The sequence below is a fragment of the Elephantulus edwardii genome, unplaced genomic scaffold (assembly GCF_000299155.1).
Source record: "Elephantulus edwardii isolate Elephantulus edwardi_28Jun2011 unplaced genomic scaffold, EleEdw1.0 scaffold00015, whole genome shotgun sequence".
Classification (NCBI taxonomy): domain Eukaryota; kingdom Metazoa; phylum Chordata; class Mammalia; order Macroscelidea; family Macroscelididae; genus Elephantulus; species Elephantulus edwardii.
In genome coordinates, this window is record NW_006399765.1 from 17831136 (window position 1) to 17855407 (window position 24272).

The following is a 24272-nucleotide window of genomic DNA, read 5'->3' on the forward strand; positions in this document are numbered from 1 at the left end:
TTCCCTTTTTCTTATTAATTTTAATGCAAGTTTACAGAGACATTTGATTTCCAATTCATTCATTGTTGCCACAAACTCTGTCTTGTTGCTGAATATGAAAACACAAACACTGATGTTGAAGCTCAAAGACTACAGCCTTCACTGTGGATTGCACTACAACATCAAGAAAACAAACACCCTCACCAATGGACCAGTAAAGAACATCATGCTGAACGGAGAGAAGGTGATTGACTATCAAGGATTTTCTTTTCTCTGGGCCCACAATCACTGCTCATGGAACCAACAGTCAAGAAATCAAGCAATAGATCGCTACCATATCACGCAAACCTGCTACAAAGGGTCCCTTCAAAATACTGAGGAGGAGAGATGTCACTTTTTAAAATTTTATTATTATTATTTATTATGTGTGTACCATCAAATCAGATCTGACTGGTACAGGAGGAGATTGTTCCTCCTTTTCCAGCAGAGCATCTGGTGGATTTGAACCATGTACTTCTGAGATTGCAGAGCAGCCTCTTGCCACTAGGCCACCAGAGCTCCTTTGAGATGTCACTTTTGAAGACTAATGTCTGACCCAACCCACCATGTTTTCAGTTGCCCCACAGGGATGATGAAAGCTGAACAATGAGTATGGAAGGCTAAAGATGAACAGATGCCTTGTAATTGTGGTGTGGGTGAAGCATAGTGGACAGCACGGACTGCCAAAGAACAGACAAATCTGTTTGGGGCAAAGTAGAGACTCCTGAGAAGCAAAGGTGTCTCACATACTTTGAGCCTGAGAAGGGGCCGGGCCCTGGAGAAGGCCGTCAAACAGTAAAGTAGAATGTCAATAAAGAGAAGACGTCCTTCCACGAGACAGACTGACAGACACAGGGCTGCAGTACTGGGTTCAAGTGCAGCAGAGATTGTGAGGGAGACCCAGGACTGGGCAATGCATTTCCTTCTATTATACAATAGGGTTTCTCTGAGTCAGAGCTGACTCGAGGGGAACCTCACAACAGCGTGCTGTGATTCAGGGGGTTCCAGATCTCACGTGGATCAGAAGCCTTGTTTCCGTATTCTTTCTCCTGTACAGAAACACTGAAGGCACACCTGCCTTGTCACCTAGTTCTGTTGTAAATAATGTTCATGAAATTGTTTTATGTGACGATTTCAGAAACTCTCACATCTAGGCAGGGTGTCACCACCTCCACCTTGTCTGAATTTCCAAACGGTTATCATTTGAACAGATGAGCACACGGATCTGCAGGGAAGGGGCAGGTGGCACACTGGTTCTCACCATCCTACGCCTAGCAACAAAGGGCAAAGTGAGAGCGTTTGCTTCCATGCCAACACAGAGAAGCAGCTTGATGTAAATCCCTTCCCACGCCCTTCTTTCCTACCTCCACCTGCTTCCATAATGCCGCTTGGAGACACTGTAACTGAAAATCACATGAGATGAAACCCGCAACGAGCTTCTCACACTGTCAGTGGGAAAATGCTGAGTAAATGGTGGTGGTTGCTGTTAAGTGCTGGCGAGATGTAGGCGACTCATAGCAACCCTATGAACGAAAGTTGTCGACTCTAGCCTGACTTTCATCCTTGCTCCAGGTTCATAGGGTTTCCAGAGGCAAGCTATTTAAGAAGTTGATGCCACTCCTGCTTCCCAGCTTGTTTTAACTGAGGAGCACCACCAAACACTGTCCACCATGGGTAACCGTTATCACATTTGACACATCAGTGTCACAGTGTTCAGCCTCACAGCAACCACAAGTTACCTCTGTACAGCAAGTGGACACACCAGGGTTATAAGACCTAGAAGAATGTTTCACCAAAAACAATTAAAGACAGGCCCGAGGGCCGTGGATTAGAGTCATCCACCTTTGGCTTGGTAGCATCACTTACTGTCCACTGGGCCAGCTGGTCTCTCTCTGTGTTGTTAAGTGCCGTCGAGTCGTAGTAAATGGTAGCTACTGATATATTGTTGTGCACTGTAGAGTCAGAACCAACCCATAGCTGACACTCTGGTGGGTTTTCAGAGTCTGTAAATTACACGGGAGAAGATTTCCCATCTTTCTCCCGTGGAGCAGCTGGTGGCCTCGAACTGTGTGCCTTCAGGATTGCAGCGCAGCTTCTTGGCACTACGCCACCAGAGCTCCAGAACTGCCTAGAAGAAACCGATGGTTAAACCCATTTCCACCACTAGATGGAAACTGGTGGCCTAGTGATAACTCCGGGCATGTTACTAGGAGAGGATATTCTTCGGAGGACATCATGCTTGGAAAGGTGGAGGGATGGCGAAGGAAAGGAAGACTTGCAACCAGGTGGACTGACCACAGTGATGGCAGCAATGGGTTCGACTGTGTCAGAGATGGTGACGACGGCACACGATAGAGCAGGGTTCAGATCTGTTGTTCATGACTCAACTCGATGGCACCTAACAACAACAACAACTGGTGCAGATATTTATTAATATAAGAAACTAAGTATTAAACCCCGTTCCATCCATTAGATCTTGATTCTTAGCAAGAGGACAGAGGAGAAGTGACCTGAGGTTTCTGAGACGGTAAATCTTTACAGAAGCAGATTGCTCCATCAGAGATGAAGCTGTCATCCGCAGTCATTTTCCAGCTCTCTGATGCACAGCAAGTAATTGCAAAGACCATGGCTTGGATCAGGTGCACCTTAGTCTCTAGACTGACATCTTTGCTCTTCAGCATTCTGGAGAGGTCTCTGATTTTCCCAGTGCAATTTGTCTTTTGATTTCCTGACTGCTGGTGCCAAGAGTGTTGATTGTGGAACCAAACATGCGGAAAGTGTTAACAATCTCAATCTCTTCTCCATCTAACACAATGCTGCCAATTGGCCCAGTGCTGAGAATTTTTTCTTGATGTTGAGCTTCAATTTATATTGAAGACAGTCCTTGACCTTCCGCAGCAAACCTCTCAGGTTCTCCTTAAGTTTCAGCATGCAAAGTTGTGAAATCTGTATAACACAGGTTGTTGTTGATGAGTGTTCCTCCAATCCTGATGCCACATTCCTCCTCATAGAGCCCAGCCTCCCGGATGATCTGTTCTGCATATAGATTGAAAAGGTATGGAGAGAGGTGGCATCCCTGGCATAAACGTTTCCTGATTTTGAACCATGCAGTGTTCCCTGCTCTTTTCTAACAACTGCCTCCTGGTCCAAGCATAGGTTTCACATGGCTCACTAAATTCCCAAATTGCTTTCTTCACAAACCAGATGAAGAAGTAACCTTGGTTAAACGTTGAACTGCTAACTGAAAGGTCAGTGGTTTGAACCACCAGTAGCTCCATGAGATAAAAGCCCTAGTGATGTGCTTCCATAAAGATATAGCCCAGACAACGGTCTGGAGCAAGAGGTACATTACTGGGTGGGCTGGGAGAGTGGCAGAGGGGCGGGAGAGAGGGAAAGGTGCAAAAAAATGACAAATAAATAAAAAAGTTAATTGAGGAAGGGGGAAAGAAGGGGAGGGAGGAAAATGTACAACAATGAATGAATTAAAAACAAACTTTTCGGTTAACTTTCCTTAAAATCACAATGAAGTCGTTGCGTTCTGTAGAGTCAGAACTGATCCATAGCTGACCTTCCAGTGGGTGTTCAGAGGTACGGGAGGAGATTACATCCTTCTCCTTCTCCTGTGGCGCAGCTCCTGGCCTCGAACCAGGTGCCTGTAGTCTGGAGCACAACTTCTTGCCACTAGGCCACCAGAGCGGATGAGATATAAACCAGCAACCCTGGGGAAGTCGTCCTCAGTCATACAAGAGTCTGAAATGCCTGTTGACGCACAGAAACAGCAGATGGCGCTGGTGACCCAAAGCAGACTCCCTGCAGTTGAGTTGATTGAGACACATAGCCTCCCACGGGGTTTCTGAGGCTGTAAACTTTAGGGCCGGGAGCGGACAGCGTCATCTTTCTCCAGTGGAGTGACTAGTGGGTTTGAGCCGCTAGCCAACACAAGAGAAAATTGTCACTTCCACTCAAATGACCCTGGAAGCGAAGCAACCAGCTTGTGCTTAACAGCTAGGTGAGGATGTAAGACAATATTGAATCTTTCTGGAGCCTGGGGCAAAAGGTTCATGGTTTGAACCTAGCAGCGCCTCGAAAGAAAGTCCTGGCAATCTCCTTCTATAAAAGATGACAGCCAAGAAAACCCATATGAAGCAGTTCTACTCTGTAACACACGGGGTCACTATGAGTCAGAATCAACTCAGCAGCCATGACACTTAGAAGTTCAGAGTGGAGCTCTGGTGGCCTAGTGGCAAGAAGCTGCACTGCAATCTCAGAGATGCACAGTTCAAATCCACCAGATTCTCTGCTAGAGGAGGAGGAATAATTTCCTCTTGTACCAGTCAGATCTGATTTGACGGTACACACACACAAAATAATTAAATAAAATTAAAATAAAAAGAAGTTTAGAGTGTGTTTTTTTAAATCAGAGTCTGATTTTTTTTTACAAATTTTTCCATCAAATTTATTACTCCAGAGGGAAGAGAAATATAAACAAAAATCATTATTTACAATAGATGAATTTATCATGGTAGTAAGCTCCATGAGGACCCAAACCAGTTAGGCCCATTTCATCCACATTTTTAAGCTATTTATTGAAAAGACTATCTGTCGCTTTTCAGTCAATTAACTATTTGTTGTATATTTTTTTGAGCATACAAGGAAGGAAAGCAGAAGGCCAAGGCAAAGATCAAACTAGGAGAAAGAAGTTCAAATCCCCAAGTCAAACACTGAGTCACCACATGACCTTGGGCAATTTTTTTTTTCTTTTCTCTGAGCTCCTTTCTCAACTAGAGGCCAAGTCAGCCTTGCCTCTAAGACAAAGCAAATTGGAGATGTTAAGAATCTTGAGATGAGGAGATTACCTGGGTGAGCACAGGTGCATCCAGAATGCTCCTTGGAAGCAAGGACAGTGAGACTTCATCCAACATACTTTGGGCATATTGTTGGAAGGGTCAGACCTGGAAGAGAACATCATGTTGAAAAGGTCTGTGAAGGAGGGGGACCACCCTTAACAAGATGGATTGACACTGTGACTTCAACAACAGGCTCACGTGTGTCAGATGATGATGGCACAGGATAGGGCAGGGTTCAAGTCCACTGTTCCAAGGGCTACTATGTGTCATGGTCAACTGGATGACACTTAACAGCAGCATAATTACAAGGAGTCCCTTGCCCTAGTGGCAAGAAGCTGCACTGCACTCCCAGGTGTGAATGGTTCAAATCCACAAGATCCTCTCCTGGAGGAGGGACAATGTCCTCCTGTACCTGTCAGATCCAATTTGATGGCACACACACACACACAATAATAAAAATTTAAAGAAAAACAACAAGAAGGAGTCCTTACAAGAAGAAAGCAGGAGGGGCAAAGTCAGCAACAGGTGATAAAACAACAGAAGAAAGAGGTTGGAGTGACTTGGGAGAAGGATCCGGGAAAGGAGATGGTCTCCAGTTGAAAAATTCAAGGAAATTCGTTCTCCCCTGAAGCCTCAGAGGAAACGTAACCCTGTTGATGCCTTGGTTTTTTGATTTACGACTGCCAAACAAACATAAGCAACTCAAATCATTAACACTGATTCAAAGTCTTACAGAACGGAGTCAACTGCCCCACAGGTGCCCAAGGCTGTAATCCTGAAGGGAGCAGACTAACATCTTTTTCCTGTGAGTGGCTGGTCGTTTTGAACGTCCAACCTTTAAGTCAGGAGCCAAGTGTTTAGCAATTACATCACCAGAGCTGTTTCTGAGCTCCAGGAGTATAAAATAACAAATTTATGTTGTTTTAAGCCACCACATTTGTAATGATTTGTTCTTGCATAGGTAAACACACACAGAGAATGCCCAGTTAAATTTTAGTTTGTATAAACAAAGGTCTTGAGAGCACACCTGGTAAGAGTACACCTGGTAAATTCTGGATTGCTAACTAAAAAGCTTGTTGTGTGTGCCCATCCAGCAGCTCCACGGAGGAATGACCTGGTGACATAAAAAATTTTAAAAACCTCTCTCACGTGCAATTCTACCTCTTATCATATGGGGTTGGTACGAGTCAAAATCCACTCCAGGACATCTAATAACAATATGTCCCAGACGCTGCAGGGAGTATCCTTAAACTTTTTTTTTAAAAGTGTTTATCTGAAATTAAAATGTTACTAGAGATTCTGTATTTTACCTGCAATTCCAGATTACAGGTCAGGCCCGCTTCCGTAACTCGCCCCCCACGCCGACACTCACACACACATATGCGCCCAATGTAACACCTGGAGGCGATTTCCAGGTTGTTGAAGATCCATTTCCCACCTCCTTGGGACTCACTCTTACCCTTAGGGTAGGGAAAGAAAGTGGCTATTTGGAGTTTTCACTCTGAATCCTCCACTCCACCAGAATGTCTCTCTAGAAATAGATGTTTCTTTTTTCTTTGAACAACTGATTTAGGAGATGTGTCTCAAAGTTGCAGGTATACAAAATGAGTGGTGAGGTGGTGGTTTTAACGGGCTGAGAGTGAGATTAATAAAGCCCTTTTCAAACCATCTGGTGCTTCATTACCTCCAAAGTGGGGCACATGCAATTCGTGAATCAGGAGTGCAGAGGACGAATAATATTGGAGATGAAGAAACCGAGGCCAGAGGAGGACTAGAGGGAGACTTGTCCAAAGTCACTCTGCTAAGGGTTGAGAGATGTCCCTCGGTGTAGAATCTCCCCCGATGGAGCAGCCAGTTCTGATGACATCGGTGGTGGAGTACCTGGGTTGGGTGCCAGAATCTCTTTCATGAAATAAGGGCTTTCATAAAACATGAAAAATAATGAGATAAAGGAATGGGAACACCAGTTGGTTGGTTCTCGAAGATGCAATCTTTCATCTTTCATGCTCTCAGCGGGTCCCCGCTGTCATCCCTCCAGGACGCCGCTAGGTGGGGACAGAGCGCCAGCATGGTGGCGCTGTACTGCACATGCGCATTTCCATCAGGCGACCCCGCCTCCGCACATGCGACACTTCCGGCGCGAGGGGCCGGGCCGGGATGGGCGGGGCGAGGAGTGCGGGTAGGTTCTGTGCGCGCTGCCGGACGAGGCTCCCGCTGGCGATTGACCCGCGCTCCGCCCCGTAGCCGGGCCGGTGAGTGCCCGCGAGCCCGTCCGCGTGTCCGAAGGGCCGAGGAAAGGAACCCCCTGAAAGGGAGGGATAACCGGAAGTAGGGGACTCGAGGAGAAAGAGACCCCAGGAAATAGGGACACCTGGGGAGGGGGTTACCGCCGGAAGTGGGGGCTGGCCAGGTTGTCAGTGGTCCGTGGGGTTTCTGACCTCTGCGCGTTGAGACGAGGGCGAAGAAGGAAGATGCTCCACTGAATTAGAGGCTGATGAGAAATACCTGTCCATCTGTGGTCCCCATCCCCAGGAATTCCTGGGCTCCCCTAACAAGAGGCGCCTGTATCCCATTCATACGCCCACCTCTCGAGACGCTGAGCCCTGGTGGTCCACTACTCTCGACCCTGCTGGGGCCTCGGAGATTGAAGCTCCAAGTGGGGTGTGGAGGCTGTGTTGCCAGCCTGGAGGTGGGCACATCCCTGCCCTGCCTCACTAGGTGTGCACCCCACCGATGGGCATGCCATTTAACCTCGTCTCTTCTACAGACGTTTGCTGAGCGCGGTTATGTGACTGTCACGGGGGCGATCAGTGCCAATGCCCCGTCATCACAGAATTTACATTGTAAGATGGGATCAGTAGTGATGCTGTCATCAAACGCTGTGAAGGTTACAGGAGAAAACAGATGTAAAGTGCTTAGTACAGTCCGGGACGCACACGTAGCCAGTGCTTGAACGTGTTGTGTGCTGTGGAGACAGGACCCCCAGCGGGTGTTCAGAGGCAGTTAGTTGCAAGGCAGGAGACTGCCCATCTTTCTCCCTCTGAGGAGTTGATAGATTCGAACCACGTGCCTTTGGGATGGCAGCGCATCTCCTTACCACTAGGCCACCAAACCTCCCTATTGAAACTCATTCTTTTCTATGGTAATGGAGGTAGGTATGTTGGAGACAGTGAGATTGACTCAGGGCACAGTTCAGAGCTAATTGTACATCAAGTCGCTGTGAGTCGCAGGCAACTTGATGGCACAACACAACAACATTGTAGGATAATAAAACAATTACTATATTATCATTATCCACGGGAGAAGGATGGAAAATCTCCTGTGCGATTTACTGAAAAACCACTGGAAGGTCAGGTATGGGTCGGTTCCAACTCGCTGGACATCAACAGCGATTATTGTAAGCAGACTCTGGAAGATGTAGTTTGTGCTCGACTCGTCAAAAGATTGGAGGTTGGCACTGCAGATGAAAGGCCTGGCAATCCATTGCCATAAAAGAGACAGCCAATCCTAAAGGAGCAATTTCATAGCACACGGGGTCACCAAGGGTGGGAATTGAATCGATAGCAATGGGCTTACGATGTAAGGTTTGTAAAGGCAAGTCTTTTTGCACTGCAGTCTCCCTGGTGCCTGACACATACAGTGAATGGCCAGTAATTATCTGATGTGTGAATGGTGCAGCTGACTAAGGAGTTTCTTGTGAACACACAGGACCCGGTGCTCCAAGTTCTGTAAGAGCCCTAGGTACCAGTTCAGTGGGGGGAAAAGGAATCGTCCTGAGAGGTGATGGTTTGCCTGGTTGGCAACTAGGACAGGGAATTCCCAGAATTTGCATGCCAGTGCATGAAGTATTCCTAGAATACAAGTCACTCATTTGTTTTGGCTGGAACTAAACAAACATTGAGGAGGAGAGGGCTGGGGGATGAGGCTGGAGAGGAGATTTGAGGCCAGGTGTGTGTGTATTCCATGGATGCTGTGGTCTGTCTGTGAGGTAGTTGCTAGATTGGGATTACAGGCAGTGTGCTGACTTCCCTGAAAACAGAGCCTGTCACCCTAAATTGTTGTGTTATTACTAACTCATTATGTCTCAGCCAAGGTGGTTAAACTCATTCAGCAAATATTTATAGCATTCAGAGTATGTATCTGACACCATGTTAGGTGCTGGGTTTAAGGTGATAAACAAGACAGACTTGGGCGTTGCCCTCAAACTGCCTCCAGCAGAGTGGAGGAAGGGCTGTGCCAGGAGTAATAGAGGCTCCTGTGTGGGAGGCCCCCAGGTTGGTCTGGGATCCAGAGAATGCTTCCACTTCTAGCCATCGTCACAAGAACTCCTAAATAGTCTGTCTCATCCTTTCGCATTCTCTGGAAAACAGAGTGCTCCTTTTAAAACATTAATCCAGTCATTTCATTGTACTCAAAACTGTCCATAGCTCCCCGCTCACTCAGTGTAAAGGTAAAGGTTCTGTTGTTTTAAATGACCCTGTACTGTTGGGGCCCCCATACCTCTCAGAACACTGTGCATTCTTTACCTTGCTCAACCCCAGCCACAATCACCTGCTTGCTTTTCCTCCGACAATAAACCCAGGTGTGTCCCTGCCTCAGGCTTTACCATTATTCCTCCAGATACCGGCATGGTTCGCTCTCTCATGTCCTCCAAACTCCTACCCAAGTGTCCTCTTGGTGAGGCCATTCCTGACCACTCTGCTTAAACCTGCATCCTCCAGCCCCAGGCACATCCAAGCCCCCTTCCCTCCTCCACCCAAAGCACTTACAAACTTCTTTTTTAATTTGTCCAAGATTTTAATCAGAAATAAAAGCTGAATGTTCTCTTTCTTTGGTTGTCATCAATTAAGATTGTAAGTTTTCATAAGTTTACTTACCAACTTCTTACAGACCAGATAGCTTGTTTTTCTGATAGTCAGTGTCCACAGTGAGAATTTAAACTCATTGTTGGCAAGTTGTTGGTTTGTTGGTTGGTTGGTTTGTGGTGTGCCCCTGGAGCCCCAGTACTTGGAAGAAGGCCTTGTTATTTGCTGTTGAGTCAGAATTGGCCCATAGCTGACCCTGCAGTGGATTTTCAGAGGCAGTAAATCTTGTGGGCGGAGACTGCCCATCTCCCACGGAGCATCTGGTAGATTTGAATCGTGTTCCTTTTGGATTGCAGCACAGCTTCTTACCACGAAGCCACCAGAGCTTCTGGAAGAGGGCCTGTTGTTGTTATGTGCCATCGAGTTGACTACAATACAAAGCAAACAGTAACTCTGAACCCTATACATAATAATAAATGCTCAATATTTGTTGAACGAGTGTATGACCTGGAATTAAGTCTAACTGGAGACTTAAAGATTAATCCAGTCCTCTAAAGAAGAGGATGAACATGCTCGTTGGAGGGAACCGGACGGCACAGCCTTGGGAGGAAATGACAGAAATGGAGCTGGAGGTGGCACTGAGGGGAGGAGGGGCTGGCCTCACATGGAGGGAGTGACCTGGCACCCTGGCTGAAGCCGCCTGGGGAGACGTGAGGACCCCAGAGGTATGTGAGGAGACCTTTTTTTTTTTTTTTTCCTATAATTATATTTTATTAATTTTCATAAACATTTACAGAGATTTTGGGCTCCCACTCATTCACTGTTGCACTATTCTCTCTACCCTCCTCCCAGTTTGTTCTTGTCCAAATGCCACAGTGCTTGTCAAAGCCAGTTCTGATTAATCTTCTTTGTCAGTGTATCCTTTGCCATTCCCTATCACTGTGAGGAGACCTTTGAGGTGGCCCCTGCTTTGCTTTTTGAGCTCAGCGTGGAGGCTCAGTGACAGTCTGTGGACGAGAACCTAGATGAAGGACCTGGGCAGACTTCCAGCAGCCTCTTCTCTAGAATCTCCAGGGCAGCTAAGCTGCTGCTTCTGGTTTTGTTTTAATCTAACAAATGTGTAAATTCAGATTCTCCAAGAAGCAGATCCCAGGGTGAGATTAGACATGCAAGAAACGTAGGAAACCCCTGTGGAGGACTAAGGGGAGGGGAGCAGGCGAAGGCAGGGCCTTTCATCTGTGTATCAGACCCCATCAAAGCAGGTTCCGTCAGAGAGAGCGTGGGACTGCAGCAGAGTTCTCAGAGTGGCCTGGCCAGGCCCAGAGAGCTTCCACTGGCTCGGAGCATCTTTTAAAAGTGGGGCCTTGGTTCAAAGCAGGGGGCGGAGGTCAGCAGGTGACTCCAGGGAAACAGGAACTGGAGCCACTCTTTAATACTGCTTACCCAGCAGGCCATCTGAGCAGCCCTCTTTCATGACAACTGCATTCAATTACATGTGTACATGGTAAAAAAGTAAAAATTCAAACAATATAATAAAAAGTTAAGTCTCTTCTCTACCTTAGAGGTGTCTAGTCCTGTTACCTAGGTAATAAATAGTGAATAGTTTCTTTTTTTTTCTTTTTTTTTGATAGTGTCAGTCTGGAGACTAAGGTGCACCTGATACAGGCCATGGTCTGTCATTACTTGTTATGCATCAGAGAGCTGGACAGTGACTAGGGATGATAGAAGGAGAGTTGATGCCTTTGAGTTTTGGTGCTGGCGAGGAGTATTGAATATACCATGGACTGCTAGGAGAACAAACAAGTTCATCCTGCAGAGGGTGAAGCCAGGCTGCTCCTTCGAGGCAAGGATTTTGAAGTTTGACCTACTTTGAACATGTTGCAAGAAGAGGGACGTCATGCTTGGGAGGGTGGAGGGACAGTGCGGGAGAGGAAGACCCTCAATGAAATGGTTTGATTCCATCATTGGGGTAATGGAGAAAGGTGTGTCAGAGACAATAAGATTGGCAAGGGATAGAGCTGGGTTTAGGGCTGTTGTACATAGGGTCGCTGTGAATCGCAAGCAACTCGATGGCACGAAATTACAACAACAATAGTTTATTAAGAAAATTCTAATAACATTTTCTGTTGTGGTCGTTGAGAATATATACAGCAGAACGTACATCAATTCAACAGTTTCTCCAAGTATAATTCAGTGGCATTGGCCTCTCTCTGAATTGTCCTTTCCCTGTTAACAAAACACACTGCCCCTAAGTTTCCTATCTTCCAAGTTTCTTTTGTCAATTTGATCTTGTCTGAATTGTTCTTGAAAGGATGCAATGCGCTAGGCAGACATTGCTTACTAAACAAGCTGGACTCTTGTTTGTTTTCTGCGCTCTGGTGGCGCGGTAGTTAAACATTTGCCTGCTAACCAGAAGATCAGCAGTGCAAACCCACTGGCTGCTCCCTGGGCGAACGAAGTGACAGTTTGCTTGTGTCAGGATGTACGGCTTTAGAAAGAAACCCTACAGAGGACTGTTCTACTATCCTATAGTATCTATGAGTCAGAATCAACATGAATGACAATGAGTTTATTTTTTTGTTTTGTTTATTGTTTGTTTGACGTAAAGAAAGCTTCAGGGCATTTATTTGGGTTTTACATAGATATTGAGACTGGAGGTCTGCTAACTGGTGGGATGGCTGGCATCTCAATGACAGCTCGTCTCAGTGGCTCTCAGGCCCTGGTCTGTCCACTTACTGTACAGAGGTAACTCGTGGTTGCTGTGAAGCTGAACACTGTGACACTGATGTGTCAAATGCAATAATGGTCACCCATGGTGGACAGTGTTTGGTGGAGCTCCCCGACTAAAACAAGCTTGGAAGCATCCACTTCTGAAATAGCTTGCCTCCTGAAACCCTATGAATCTGGAGAAAGAATGAAAGTTATACAAGTGTTCCAGGTCTTTCTTTCATAGGGTGCTATGAGTCGCCTATGACTTGACGGCACTTAACAACAATTGAGAAACCACCCTCCAAAGATAATGTATTTTTTCTCCTGCCTTCACCAAGACTCTGTGAGTGCTTGTTTTTCTTTTTTGACTGTCTGAATCTGTGTCATTTTTCACGTACAGTGATTTAATTCTAAGTAAGCTTGAGGACCTCTTCATACATTTATAAGCAAGATAGTAGTTGTGAATGAGGACGATGTATAGTCTGATGTCACCACCTCAGCCAGCCTGAGGTAGGTGTGTGGTTCTGGCCCATTTCATTCCCTAGACTTCAGATCAGGCTGCTCTGTGCTCACCTGACCTGACAAAATGCTCCTGACCCCCTCCGCCCTTGAAACCCCGGGGTGGGTTTGAAATGAGCAGTGCTGGGCTTTGTTAACTTCCCTGGGGACTTCTGTGTTGACAGGATCCTTGTAGCTAATGTCAGAGGAAAGCGACTCGCTGAGAACCACCCCGTCTGCAGCCTCGCTTTCGGAAAATGAGCTGCCACCACCCCCGGAGCCCCCCGGCTATGTGTGCTCGCTGACCGAGGAGCTGGTCACCAAGGCCAGGGAGGAGCTGCAGGAGAAGCCGGAGTGGCGGCTGCGCGACGTCCAGGCTCTGCGCGACATGGTGCGGAAGGAATGCCCACACCTCAGGACCTCCCTGGACGACGCCTTCCTGCTGCGCTTCCTCCGGGCCCGCAAGTTCGATTACGACCGGGCCCTGCAGCTCCTGATCAAGTACCACAGCTGCAGGCGGAGCTGGCCTGAAGTCTTCACCAACCTGAGGCCCTCGGCCGTGAGAGATGTCCTGGCTTCCGGCTTCCTGACCGTGCTGCCCGCCACGGACCCCAGGGGCTGCCACATCCTCTGCCTCCGCCCAGGTAGTGTCCGAGACCCTGGCAGGGCACGAGTGCGTGGTCTCTGTTGGGATGTGTGTTCATCTGGCAGGGCTACCCTGATGCAGTCCCGCAAGCCCAGTGGTGTCAAACCACAGACGTGCCTTCCCGAAGCTCTGGAGGCCGGGTCAGGAATCAGAGCATCACTACGATTGACGCCTCCTGCAGCCGGGAATGCCTTTTCTTTTTATTATTATCATTATTAATTTTAATGAAAATTTGCAGAGATTTTGGATTTCCATTCATTCGTTGTTGCACTTTTCTCCTTTCCCACTCCTCCCCTCCAGTTTGTTCTGTTCTTTGAAAAGTAAAATTCATACATTGTTATACAACCCCTCCCCCCAGGTCCACTCCACTATGCAGCCTTCATTCTGGACTCCTGTCATGACAATAATACCTAATCATATATCCCTTTTAAACAGTTCTCTCCCTCATCTTTTTCAATGCAGTATACATTATTTATCCCATCTCTCTTCGTCTACTCCCTCAGTCCCTATGTAAGTCCCATTTTACAACAGTGGCACTATGCAGTATTTGTACTTTTGTGTCTGAGATATGTCACTCAGCATTATGTCCTCCAGAGTCACCCATTTTGTATAATATTTCATGAGTTCCTTGTTTTTCAATGTAGCGTAGTATTCCATTGTGTGAATATACCAGAGCTGCTCTATCCATTCGTTTGTTGATGGGCACTTAGGTTGTTTCCAACTCTTTGCTATTATGAACAAAGCTGTGATAAACATAGATATGCAAGGAATGCCTTTTCTATGTCTCTATCCCAGTTTCTAGTGTTTTCCCACAATCCTTGGTGTTCATTCCTTGGTTTATAGATACGTCGCTCTAGTCTCTACTCCTATTGTCTGTCACCTGGCTTTCTTCCCTTGGTAGCTCTCTGACTGCATCTCTTAGTAGGTTGCTATTCATGTTAGGAGGATACTACCCCTTGTATTAACCTAATTATATTTGCTGGGGGTGCTGGTGGCCTGGGGGGTCAAGCGCTGCAGCTCCACAGGAGAACAATGGACAGTCTCCTCCTGTGTGTTTTATGACCTCTGAAAACCCGCTGGAGGGTCATAACCACAATTATATTTACAAAGACCCTACTTCCAAATCAGGTCGTATTAACAGGGGTTAGGACTTAATTTTTTATGTAGAACACAAATCAGCTCATATCAGAAAGTGTCTGTTCTGTATCCCTTTTCCCATTCCTGCTTCCTTACGACTCATTTCAGTCTAGGCTCTTCTCATTGCAAATGATAAAAATCTACTCAAACCCCTTAAGGAAAAAGACCAAAGAGCTAAAAGTGCAACAGACTTCACTGGGCCCTGGAAGTGAGAGTCAGAATTCCCTCAGGAGCGAGGACGGCCACATTTCTGATTGACTGTCCATCTATGTGTCTCTCCAGGCCACACATCCTGCAGCCCTTTCTAGATCTTCTCAGCTCTCCCCTGCCGCTAGCTTTTGTGCTTCTAGATAAATTCATTCCTCCCTAACAAAGTTCTTTCAATCCAAGTTCCAGATTCTAGGAGAGAATCAGTTCAGCTGAGGAATACTCAAAGGATTCACTTATTCACAGGTCTTAATGATCAGGATACCCTGCGTTTCTTTGACAATGCAGTTTTCAGCTGGGGGACCACTCCCTACCCATCCCCTCTTTCCAAAGAGCATTTAGAATTGTGTGGGAACATGCATTGATTGGCTTGGTGATTAGGGGCTGCTGGGGCTCAGGCTTTCTAGTTCTTAATCCTATTTTCATTCCCAGTACCTGATGTTATCACACACACAAAGGTGTTCTCCACTCCATTTCCAGGTGCACCACTGTCCATCACACCAGAGTCGGGGGATGACTGTGAGAAAGTAAAACAGCTCTTGCCACCCAAAGCAAGAACATGAGGCCGCACTGTGTGTGCATGTGTCCAAACCCCTCTTGAGGGAAAGTCCGATGGGAATTGGAGTCTCGGTGCACCTCCCTTTGTCGTTAAGTCCCTCGTCACTGCCAGCCCTCTTTGGAAAGGAAGCCATTCTCTGGAGCCCTTCCTGTGCGTCAGGCACAATGCTCACGGCTTTACCTGCTCTTCTAAGCACTTCTCACGTAGGAATGTCTTTTGAAATAAGCAACACCCTGGAAATTTAAGGACACTAGAAGATCTAGAAACTAGCTAACGGCCTTTTATGCTTTTCTTCTGTAATACAACACAGGAATATTACCAAACAGTCAAATCTTGCCATCCTGGGTTCTGCATTTTGCTTGTGTGGTTTAAACTCTTTAGTAAGATGTCTTTTTCTTCAGGTATCTGGATCAGATCATGATCCCTTCCTATCAGCCCAATTTTTTTAAGCAGAAACACGCATAAAGAGCTTTGCTCTCATCCGGGCATCAGTTTTACCTTCTGTACTCTTCTAGAACATAGGTAATTGGAGACGATGAAGCCCAGCTATGTAGTTGTTGCTATGTGCTGACCCTCCAGTAGGTTTTCCGAGGCAGTTAATCACACGCACAGGAGGAGATTGCCCAGCCTTCTCCCATGGAGCAGCTGGTGGATTTGAACTACGTGCCTTTGGGATTATAGTGCAGCTTTTAACACTAGACCACCAGAGCTCCCCCAGCTATGTAGAGGCAAGTTTAATCAGCAGCAGTATTAAACAGCAAGCTGGGTCCATTTGAGGAGTAAGAGTTTTTCTCTAGAAAGTTTTCACATGTTAACATCTTCCATTGATGTCGATCATGTGTTAGTTTCCCTCTTTCTAAAGAGAGATTGGTCTATAGATTTTGGTGAGAATCTTTTTGGAGTAGCAGTTAATAATCAAAAGCTGTCTAGGAGAAATATTAAAGAATACTAGGAGAAATTTATGGGTGAATATATTAGAAGAGTGGGAGAAGGATGGGCAGTCTCCTCCCTTGCTGGAGAGTCAGCTAGGGTAGGTTCCAATTTGACAACACACAGCAACAACAGCAATAGTAGAAGATGAGATGAAAGGAGCTTCCAGCCCCAGGAGAGGAAGGTGATGGAGACTCTCCTAAAGATCAGCATTCCCAAGAGCCCTGAGGGTCGTGTGTGAGTTAAGACTCAGTCTTTGAGTGGCAAGCGATAGAAAGCCAGTTCAGATTGACTGAAACAAAAAAAAGAGACATTTGCTCAGCAGACTGAAAAAAGTAAATGGAGCAAGATCCAGGGGCTGCCCGTGATGTTGGGAAGATATCTCCGTATCTGCTGTTTCAGCATAGATTCATTCGCAGGCTGGCCCTGGCCGCTTAGAACCCCTGAGTATTAGGCCCACAACCTCAGCATTGCAAGCGGAAAGAGAGAGAGCTCTTTTCAAAAGGCCCAGGTCCCAGCGTTGAGTCTCATTGGCTCTGCTTGACCTGACCAGGCAGGAGAATACAATGACCCCCGATGGCCAGGAGTCAGCTCACTTCTACTCGGATCAAGAGAATCAGGGTGATGGTGAGAATAAAAGGACCGATCTGCTGCCAGCCAGTGTGCGTGTCTGCTGAGGCAGAGAACCCGATCCCACTCTACTCAGAAGGCGGGGAGCTCTGGTGGCTTAGAGGTAAGGAATTGCACTGCCAGTGCAGACGCACACAGTTTGAATCTAGCTGCTCTGCGGGGGAAAGACAGGAATTCTCCATGTGATTTACTGCCTCTGAAAACCCACTGGAGGGTCAGCTGTGGGTTGGTTCCTACTTGACGGCTCATAATAACAGCTGCTGCTTCTAAGGAGCTCAGAGGTCACACAGCTTCTAAAATTCAAATCCAGTGTGCCTGACTGCAGGGCTTATCCTTTAAGTAGCCTCAGCATTCATTTCCATTTCAGAATATACTGAAGTTTAACGTTAAGGCACGTTACTGGTTCCAACCCTTAGTAGCCCCGTGCACAGGAATCGGGGCCACTAAAAATCTCTTTTCCAATTTAAACAGCCATTTTAGAAGATCTACTTTAGCTTCTTTGATCGCTTGTTTGCATTTCTATTTTTTTTTAAAATTTTAATGCCTTTTTTTTTTTAATGTGTGTACCGTCAAATCAGATCTGACTGGTACAGGAGGAGATTGTCCCTCCTTCTTCAGCAGAGCATCTGGTGGATTTGAACCTCACATCTCTGGGACTACAGTGCAGCTTCTTGACAGTAGGCCACCAGAGCTCACCGCTTGTTTGCATTTCTTTCCGTAACCTGCCGACCATCTCTTGCTGACCGTAGACAGATGGGTCCCGAGCAGTTATCCAATTACCGAGAACATCCGAGCCATATACCTGACACTGGAAAAGCTCATCCAGGCTGAGGAAACGCAGGTGAATGGAATTGTAATCCTCGCAGACTACAAAGGAGTGAGCTTATCAAAGGCATCTCATTTTGGCCCTTTTATAGCCAAAAAGGTGATTGGCATCCTCCAGGTAGGACCTGTTTTCTGTTGTGTGTCCATTCATTCCAGGGGGGTGGTGGCTTTTTCAAGACCCTATCCGTTTAGCACCCCTGGTGCCGTTAAGGAGGACATTGTTGGGAGCGCTGATGGCCTAGTGGTAAGAAGCTGTGCTCCAATCCCCAAGGCGCTCAGTTTGAATCCACCAGATGTTCTGCTGAAGGAGGGACAGTCTCCTCCTGTATCAGTCGGATCTGATTCGACAGTATACACGCACAAAATAATAATAAAATTGGCAGGGGGCGGGGGGAGAAGGAGGACATTGTCTTTCTCCCCAAGAAACAGCTAGTGGATTCAAACTACCTACCTTTGAGTTGGCAGCACAGATACTTAAGGCTAAGCCTAGGGCCTCATGCTGAAGAAGGAATGGAATGGCATGGCTGGTTTGCAGAGACTCTGGGTGATCTAACAGCCCTTTCCTTTCCCTCACAGGATGGTTTCCCCATTCGGATAAAAGCCGTCCATGTGGTAAATGAGCCTCGGATCTTCAAAGGCATTTTCGCCATCATAAAACCGTTTCTGAAGGAGAAAATAGCCAACAGAGTAAGTGAGGACCCTGCCGACCACAGAAGCCTTGAGGTGTTTCTGGTTTGGGTTTCTTAAAGGATTTGGGGTCCCCGTGATTTATTTAACTCGTGATGTCTTATTACTTAACCTTGGTTTATTACCTTTGCTCTCCTCATTTGCTCAGTGATTCTTGTTCTGTAAGCAGGTGGGCTGCCCAGTCTCCTGGCTCGGGCCTCTTGCAGCACAGTTGGTTTTATGTGGAGGAGGACATGGAAAGGGAAGGGAGTGGGGGACAGTAGGCACCTGACAGAGTTAAGAAGAGTTACAGTGATTTCGTACATAGCACCACGCGGGGACAGTAGGCACCTGACAGAGTTAAGAAGAGTTACAGTGATTTCGTACATAGCACCACGCGGGGACAGTAGGCACCTGACAGAGTTAAGAAGAGTTACAGTGATTTCGTACATAGCACCACGCACCTCGGCGTTTAAAACCACTAACTCACTGTATAAAATCTGGAGAGAAATTCTGCATTTATGGGACATGTGAGCTTTGAGCACAGCTCTCATTTAAGCAAAGAGAGGTGACGCTCTCGAAGACCATCTTGCTCTCGGATCAGAGCAGCCACTTCTCTGTTAATCCTTTCCAGCAAAGCTGATTAAAATGTGGAGGGTGAGAGTTTTATCTTCCCTCTGTGGGCTTGCCCTGAAGACTAATTTAATACTATATCAAAGAGCAAGTTCATAGTCCAGACTCTGAAAGGTCAAAATCATGGAAGAAAATGAGAGAAGCAAAACTAATAAGCTACATAGTGCGATGTCACAAATGAAGCCATCAGGGTTGCTGTGGAGGGAACAAAGCATAATGGTTCCTAGATGGAGTCTGACATCTATGGGTGGTTGTTTGTTGTTGTTGCTATGTGCTCTCAAGTCACTTGATACTCATAGCGACCCTAAGCACAAGAGCTCTGAAGCCTGCCCTACCCTGAGCCTGTCTCACAGTCTTGGACATACCTACCTCCCCATTCCCCCAGTTACTGTGTCAATCCGTGTCATCCAGGATCTTCCTCTCCTGTGCTGTCCCTTCATCTTCCAAAACATGATGTCCTTCTCCAACGACTGGTCCCTCTTGGTCACGTGCCCAAAATATATGAAACAGACGTCTCTGGGTAGCTTGTCAAAAATCCAGATCCCAGATCTGTCTCCTGAAGACTTGGATTCATCACCTCAGGGCAAGTCCCAGAAGTCTGTGTTTTCAAATCTCCTTGGTGATTCTGGTGCACAGCTGGGTTTGAGAACCACTCACCTCCTGGCCTCCGTGCCTGGATGTCAGCCCATGTTCCTGAGCATCCTGTGTGGAATCTGCTTTTCTTAAAGTAGTCCTTGGACTCGGTTTTCAGATCTGTGGGATACTCTAGTATTTGTGGCCCATGGTTTTCTTCATTTGTTCTTTTGCATATTCATTCATTTACTCAAACGTATTTGTCAATCAACTACTATGTGCAACTGGATAAAGAAAACAGATAAGAATTCCAGCCCCCAGGAAGCTTACCTCAGACAGACAGACAGACAAGGAATGTGGTATGTGACCTAGTAAGGCTGCGTCTGTTCAGTGCAAAGGGTGAGGGGAAGGAGGGAGAGGGAGGGAACTGTGCAACAATGAAGGAATGAAAATCCAGATTTTCTGTAAACTTTGGTTAAAACCACAATTTAAAAAAAAAAAAAAAGATTTCCAGAAACCCAGGAAAAGAATCAATGTGCTCACTGCTCCAAATTAGAAAAATGAAGAGCTCTGGTGGCCTAGTGGCAAGAAGCTGCACTGCAATCTCAGAGGTGAGCGGTTCGAATCCACCAGATGCTCTGCTGGAGAAGGAGGGACAATCTCCTCCTGTACCAGCCAGATCTGATTTGACGGTACACACACAAGAAAATAATCTTTTTTAAAAAAAAGATAAATAAAAATTAGAAAAATTATTATCAAAAATTAAGAGCTAGGAGACCCTAGGGTGCAGTTCTGTCCTGTCCTGTAGGGTTGCTGTGAGTCACAGTCAAGGGCTCATTCTGTCGCCACCACCAGCAGAAGCTTTTTGGGCTGTGGAACTGGAAAAGAAGGGTGGGGCTGCCCCTTGATGCATTCAGGAACACTCGTTTGAGCATCTCCCATGAGGAGAGTACTTCGTGTACCTCAGATTAACCAAAGGCCGTGTGTGTTTTTATTCTCCCCCCCCTTAGTTCTTCCTCCATGGGTCTGACCTGAACTCACTCCACACAAGCCTCCCAAGAAGCATTCTCCCCAAGGAGTATGGGGGCACCGGCGGGGAGCTGGACATGACCACCTGGAGTGAGGTGCTGCTGGCCTCCGAGGAGGACTTTGTGAGGGAGTTCTGCCAGCCCGTCCCTGCCTGCGACAGCATCCTGGGCGAGGTGCCGTTGCCCGAGGGGCTGCCCTCGGACGCACAGTGCGATGACTCCTTGCGGGCTGTGAAGTCACAGCTATACTCTTGCTACTAGCTGGAGTGCCCGGTGGCCCGTCCCCTGTGAAGTCACAGCTGTACTCCTGCTAGCCAGAGCGTCCCATGGCCTGTCCCCTTTGTGCATCACACGCGACCTTCCCTTTCTCCTTTGGAAAGGCAGAAGGAGACAAGAATGTACCATAGACTCAGTCTTGCCTCTTACAGTAAAACCGCAGCCTGTTGAAGCATGGGGGCAAGCCGTGGGGTGAGCCCTTGGACACTTGAATGAATCCATGAAGGGCTTGCACAGTGGCACCATGTGGCAATTCCCAAGTGTGCGACCCTTAATGTGGAAGTGATCTCAGATTTTGATGCATCTTGAAGCAAGGAAAATGAGGAGCAGAGTGAAGCAAGAAAAATGAGGAGCAGAGTCATTTTGATGCCGCTTGGTGGGAGGACACAGTCTATCAGCACACTTCCGTGAAGCCGTCTGGCCACGCCTTTGACTCTGTGAGACGGGAGCCCTGGACGTGAGGTGCTTGTTAACTCACTTTCAACATTGAAATCAGGTGACAGCAGGATTGCCTCATAGGGTTTTCTATGCTGTGATTGTCACACAAGAAGATCGTCAAGTCTTTTTCCTGGGGCAGAATGGCCACGCATGGGATGCTGGGAGTTTGTGTCCATCATGCGAGCCCAAACTACGGATCTCTGTTGCTCAACAGGAAGCTTCAGGCTTGAGGTCTAGGCCCCGGCTGCCCATGTACGGGTTGGAAAGCACCTTAATTGCATCCTGCAAGCCTCCAACAGCACTTCTTGGTCACATTCAGGAGCCAGAGACTTCAAAACACCTCTGGGATTCACAGGTTGAATCTCACCATAGAAGCTTGAATTCTCCAAAGCCTTAGCCCTGGTTTTCCATAGAACCATGCAGGTTCCCTGAAGTACATAATGGACTCAAGGCCAATGTGGCTAAATGAATTCTGGCCTAGGAATTAGAGACCTGGACCAGGCACGGGCCTCTGTGGGCCTCAATCTGCCCATCTGTAAACTGAGATGCAGTGAGGTCCTGTCTGAGCCCGCTTGACAGCTGAGGTTTGGGGGTTTGATCTAGTTACTGAATGGTGTTTGACATCTATTTTCTATCCGAAAAGTAACTCTTTTGATGCAAGCAGTTGCATCCTGTTTTCTGGTTTACACATGGGCCTTTCTGACACAGCTGTGTCACCATTGGGCCCTGCCTTTAAAGAATACACATACGTATATGTTCCTGGGGCTCTGTACCGATTGATTCCCTGCTGTGGTGAGAGTTCAACTTCCAGGGATGGTTTTTGTAAAGACTTAAAAAGCGGATGGGATGATCAGGATCTTGTATGGATCCCTTTTACCACTGACACTCTGATGGTGTATTGTAAACGTGGCAGCAGTGGACAGCCACATTGGCTAGTCTTAAATTCTGCTCCCTAGAAATGTACAGGAGGGAGGGCCGTTGCTGGGCCACCTCTGGAGTCCTCGCCCTTCCAAGTCAACTTTTCTCTCCGACGGGCCTCAGTGGGTCCAGCAAGCCTGAACGGTAGCTCATTTTGGCCCCATAGACCCTTTCTGTCCAGAATTTATCCTCAGCCCACACATGAGATTGTTCATCTGATGGCTTTGGCCTGTTTTCTTCTTCAGTCCATGTATACTACAGTGTTAACAGTGGTGAGTGTTTTGTGTTGTGTATCTTCTCTGTCTAACCAGGCAAGGCTAACAGCTCATTCAGGAAGACACTTGGTAAGTACCGTCGGCTTGAGAACTACTCATAGCGACCCTCTGAACATATCTGAACCCTGTCCTACCCTGTGCCAGCCTCATCATCTCTGATAAACTTGAGCCCATTGCTGCAGTCATGTGTCGACCCGTCTTGTTAAGGGTTAAGGAACCTCATTAAAGAAGAGAATAATACTCTTAATATTCAAAGCCTAATCTGTTGTTACCATTTCTCTTTATAGCACTTTTTAAAACTGTCTGGAGAAATTGGTGATGGAAATAAATTTACCTTATTTGTGCCAACTTGTAGGAAAAAATCTTTTTTTCACCATGGATACTAAGCCTGGACCCTTTAGTGACCAAGAAGAGGAAGAAATGCCAGCGCCACAGACCCTCACCTGCTTCCAGTTCCACCTGACAATGGTGCTGTGGCAGGGTAGCCAAGGTCGACGATTCGGACGCCTCCCCCAGCTGTCTGGATAGGGCAGCTGGCTTGCTTAAGTCCCAAGAGGAATGAAAAATTGTAAAAAGAAAAAAAAATCCTAGAGAAATTAATCACTCATCTCCCCAGTTCTGAGATGTCATTTCTACCTTTGGGTTCTTGGCCAACTGCCTGTGTCTGAATTCCTGCGAGATGGTGTACAGGTCCTTCAAACGCTGATTCCCACTTCAGTCACGGGATTGTTTTATCATTTGTGTCAGCAGAAGCTCCAGTACTATTGCAGTGATGTTATCTCATTTAAAGGTTTTAAGCTCTCAAGGTTTTTCCTTTGAAACCTTTGTTACCATGTTCCATGGAGTCGAGTATGACCCACAGCGACCCTGTGAACAACAGATCTGATCCCCGTCCTATCCGGTGCCGTCCTCACCATCTCACACACTTGAGCCTGTTGCTGCAGTCACTGTGTCAGTCCACCCCGTGGAGGGTCTTCCTCTCATTCGATGACCCTCCACCTTCCCTAGCATGGTGTCCCTTTCCAAGGACTACCCCTTCTATCAACCTGGCCATAGTATGTGACATGAAGCTTCACTCTCCTTGCCTCTAAGGAGCTCTCTGGCTGCACCTTCAGTTAATGTCCAAGTGTGGCTGTCTTGGAATCACATGAAGGTGTGGGGACACCAAACCCAAGTCACAAGTCCAGGAAGCTGTCAGCTCCAGTAACACTTCCGTGTTGAGGTTAATTGTGTAAACTTCAAGTGAAGTTCTTTCTCAACCTGAGTCAGAAAATTAAGTTTGCTTGAAGCCTTAAGCAGCAGGCCACTAGTGGGTTTTGGTTCTACCAGTTAACTCTCTCTCCCCATGGAGGCGCTGTGGTGGCATAATAGAATCCATGGCGTATTCCACTGCAAACCAGAAGGCTGCCTGTCTCCAGAGGTTCGAATCCACCCAACAGCGGATCCATGGAAGAGCAACTAGGATGATGGGCTTGATGAGCTCTGATTCCTTGGCTCTTTCTCCTGCCATTGGCCGATGGAGGGTAGCTGAGACCTAGTTCACTGGACAGCAGCGGGTGGGGCTCTTGACAAGAGTGCGTACTCCATGCAGAATCCCAGTGACCAGGGATCGGGATGGTACTTTACTGTTTTTCTAATTAGCTTTTAAAAGATA

General features: G+C 47.0%; 1 protein-coding gene across 2 annotated transcripts; it reads left to right on the forward strand.

Moving 5' to 3' along the window:
- The first annotated feature begins 7051 nt into the window (after positions 1-7051).
- Positions 7052-20972, forward strand: TTPAL (tocopherol (alpha) transfer protein-like). Of its 2 annotated transcripts, XM_006881554.1 has the most exons (5): positions 7052-7117; positions 13063-13521; positions 17736-17929; positions 18388-18498; positions 20694-20972. In XM_006881554.1, the coding sequence occupies exons 2-5, from the start codon at positions 13077-13079 to the stop codon at positions 20970-20972; spliced, it is 1029 nt and encodes a 342-aa protein (XP_006881616.1). In that variant the 5' UTR covers positions 7052-7117; positions 13063-13076. The 2 variants fall into 2 exon arrangements, with proteins under 2 accessions (XP_006881616.1, XP_006881617.1); XM_006881555.1 differs by lacking the exon at positions 7052-7117 and having other exon boundaries at positions 13077-13521; positions 17736-17827.
- Positions 20973-24272: the final 3300 nt, after the last annotated feature.

Coding starts and splice junctions, on each gene's coding strand:
- TTPAL (XM_006881554.1), top strand. CDS start 13,077: ATGTCAGAGGAAAGCGACTCGCTGAGAACCACCCCGTCTGCAGCCTCG. Junction 13,522..17,735: donor CATCCTCTGCCTCCGCCCAG/GTAGTGTCCGAG, acceptor TGCTGACCGTAG/ACAGATGGGTCCCGAGCAGT. Junction 17,930..18,387: donor AGGTGATTGGCATCCTCCAG/GTAGGACCTGTT, acceptor TTTCCCTCACAG/GATGGTTTCCCCATTCGGAT.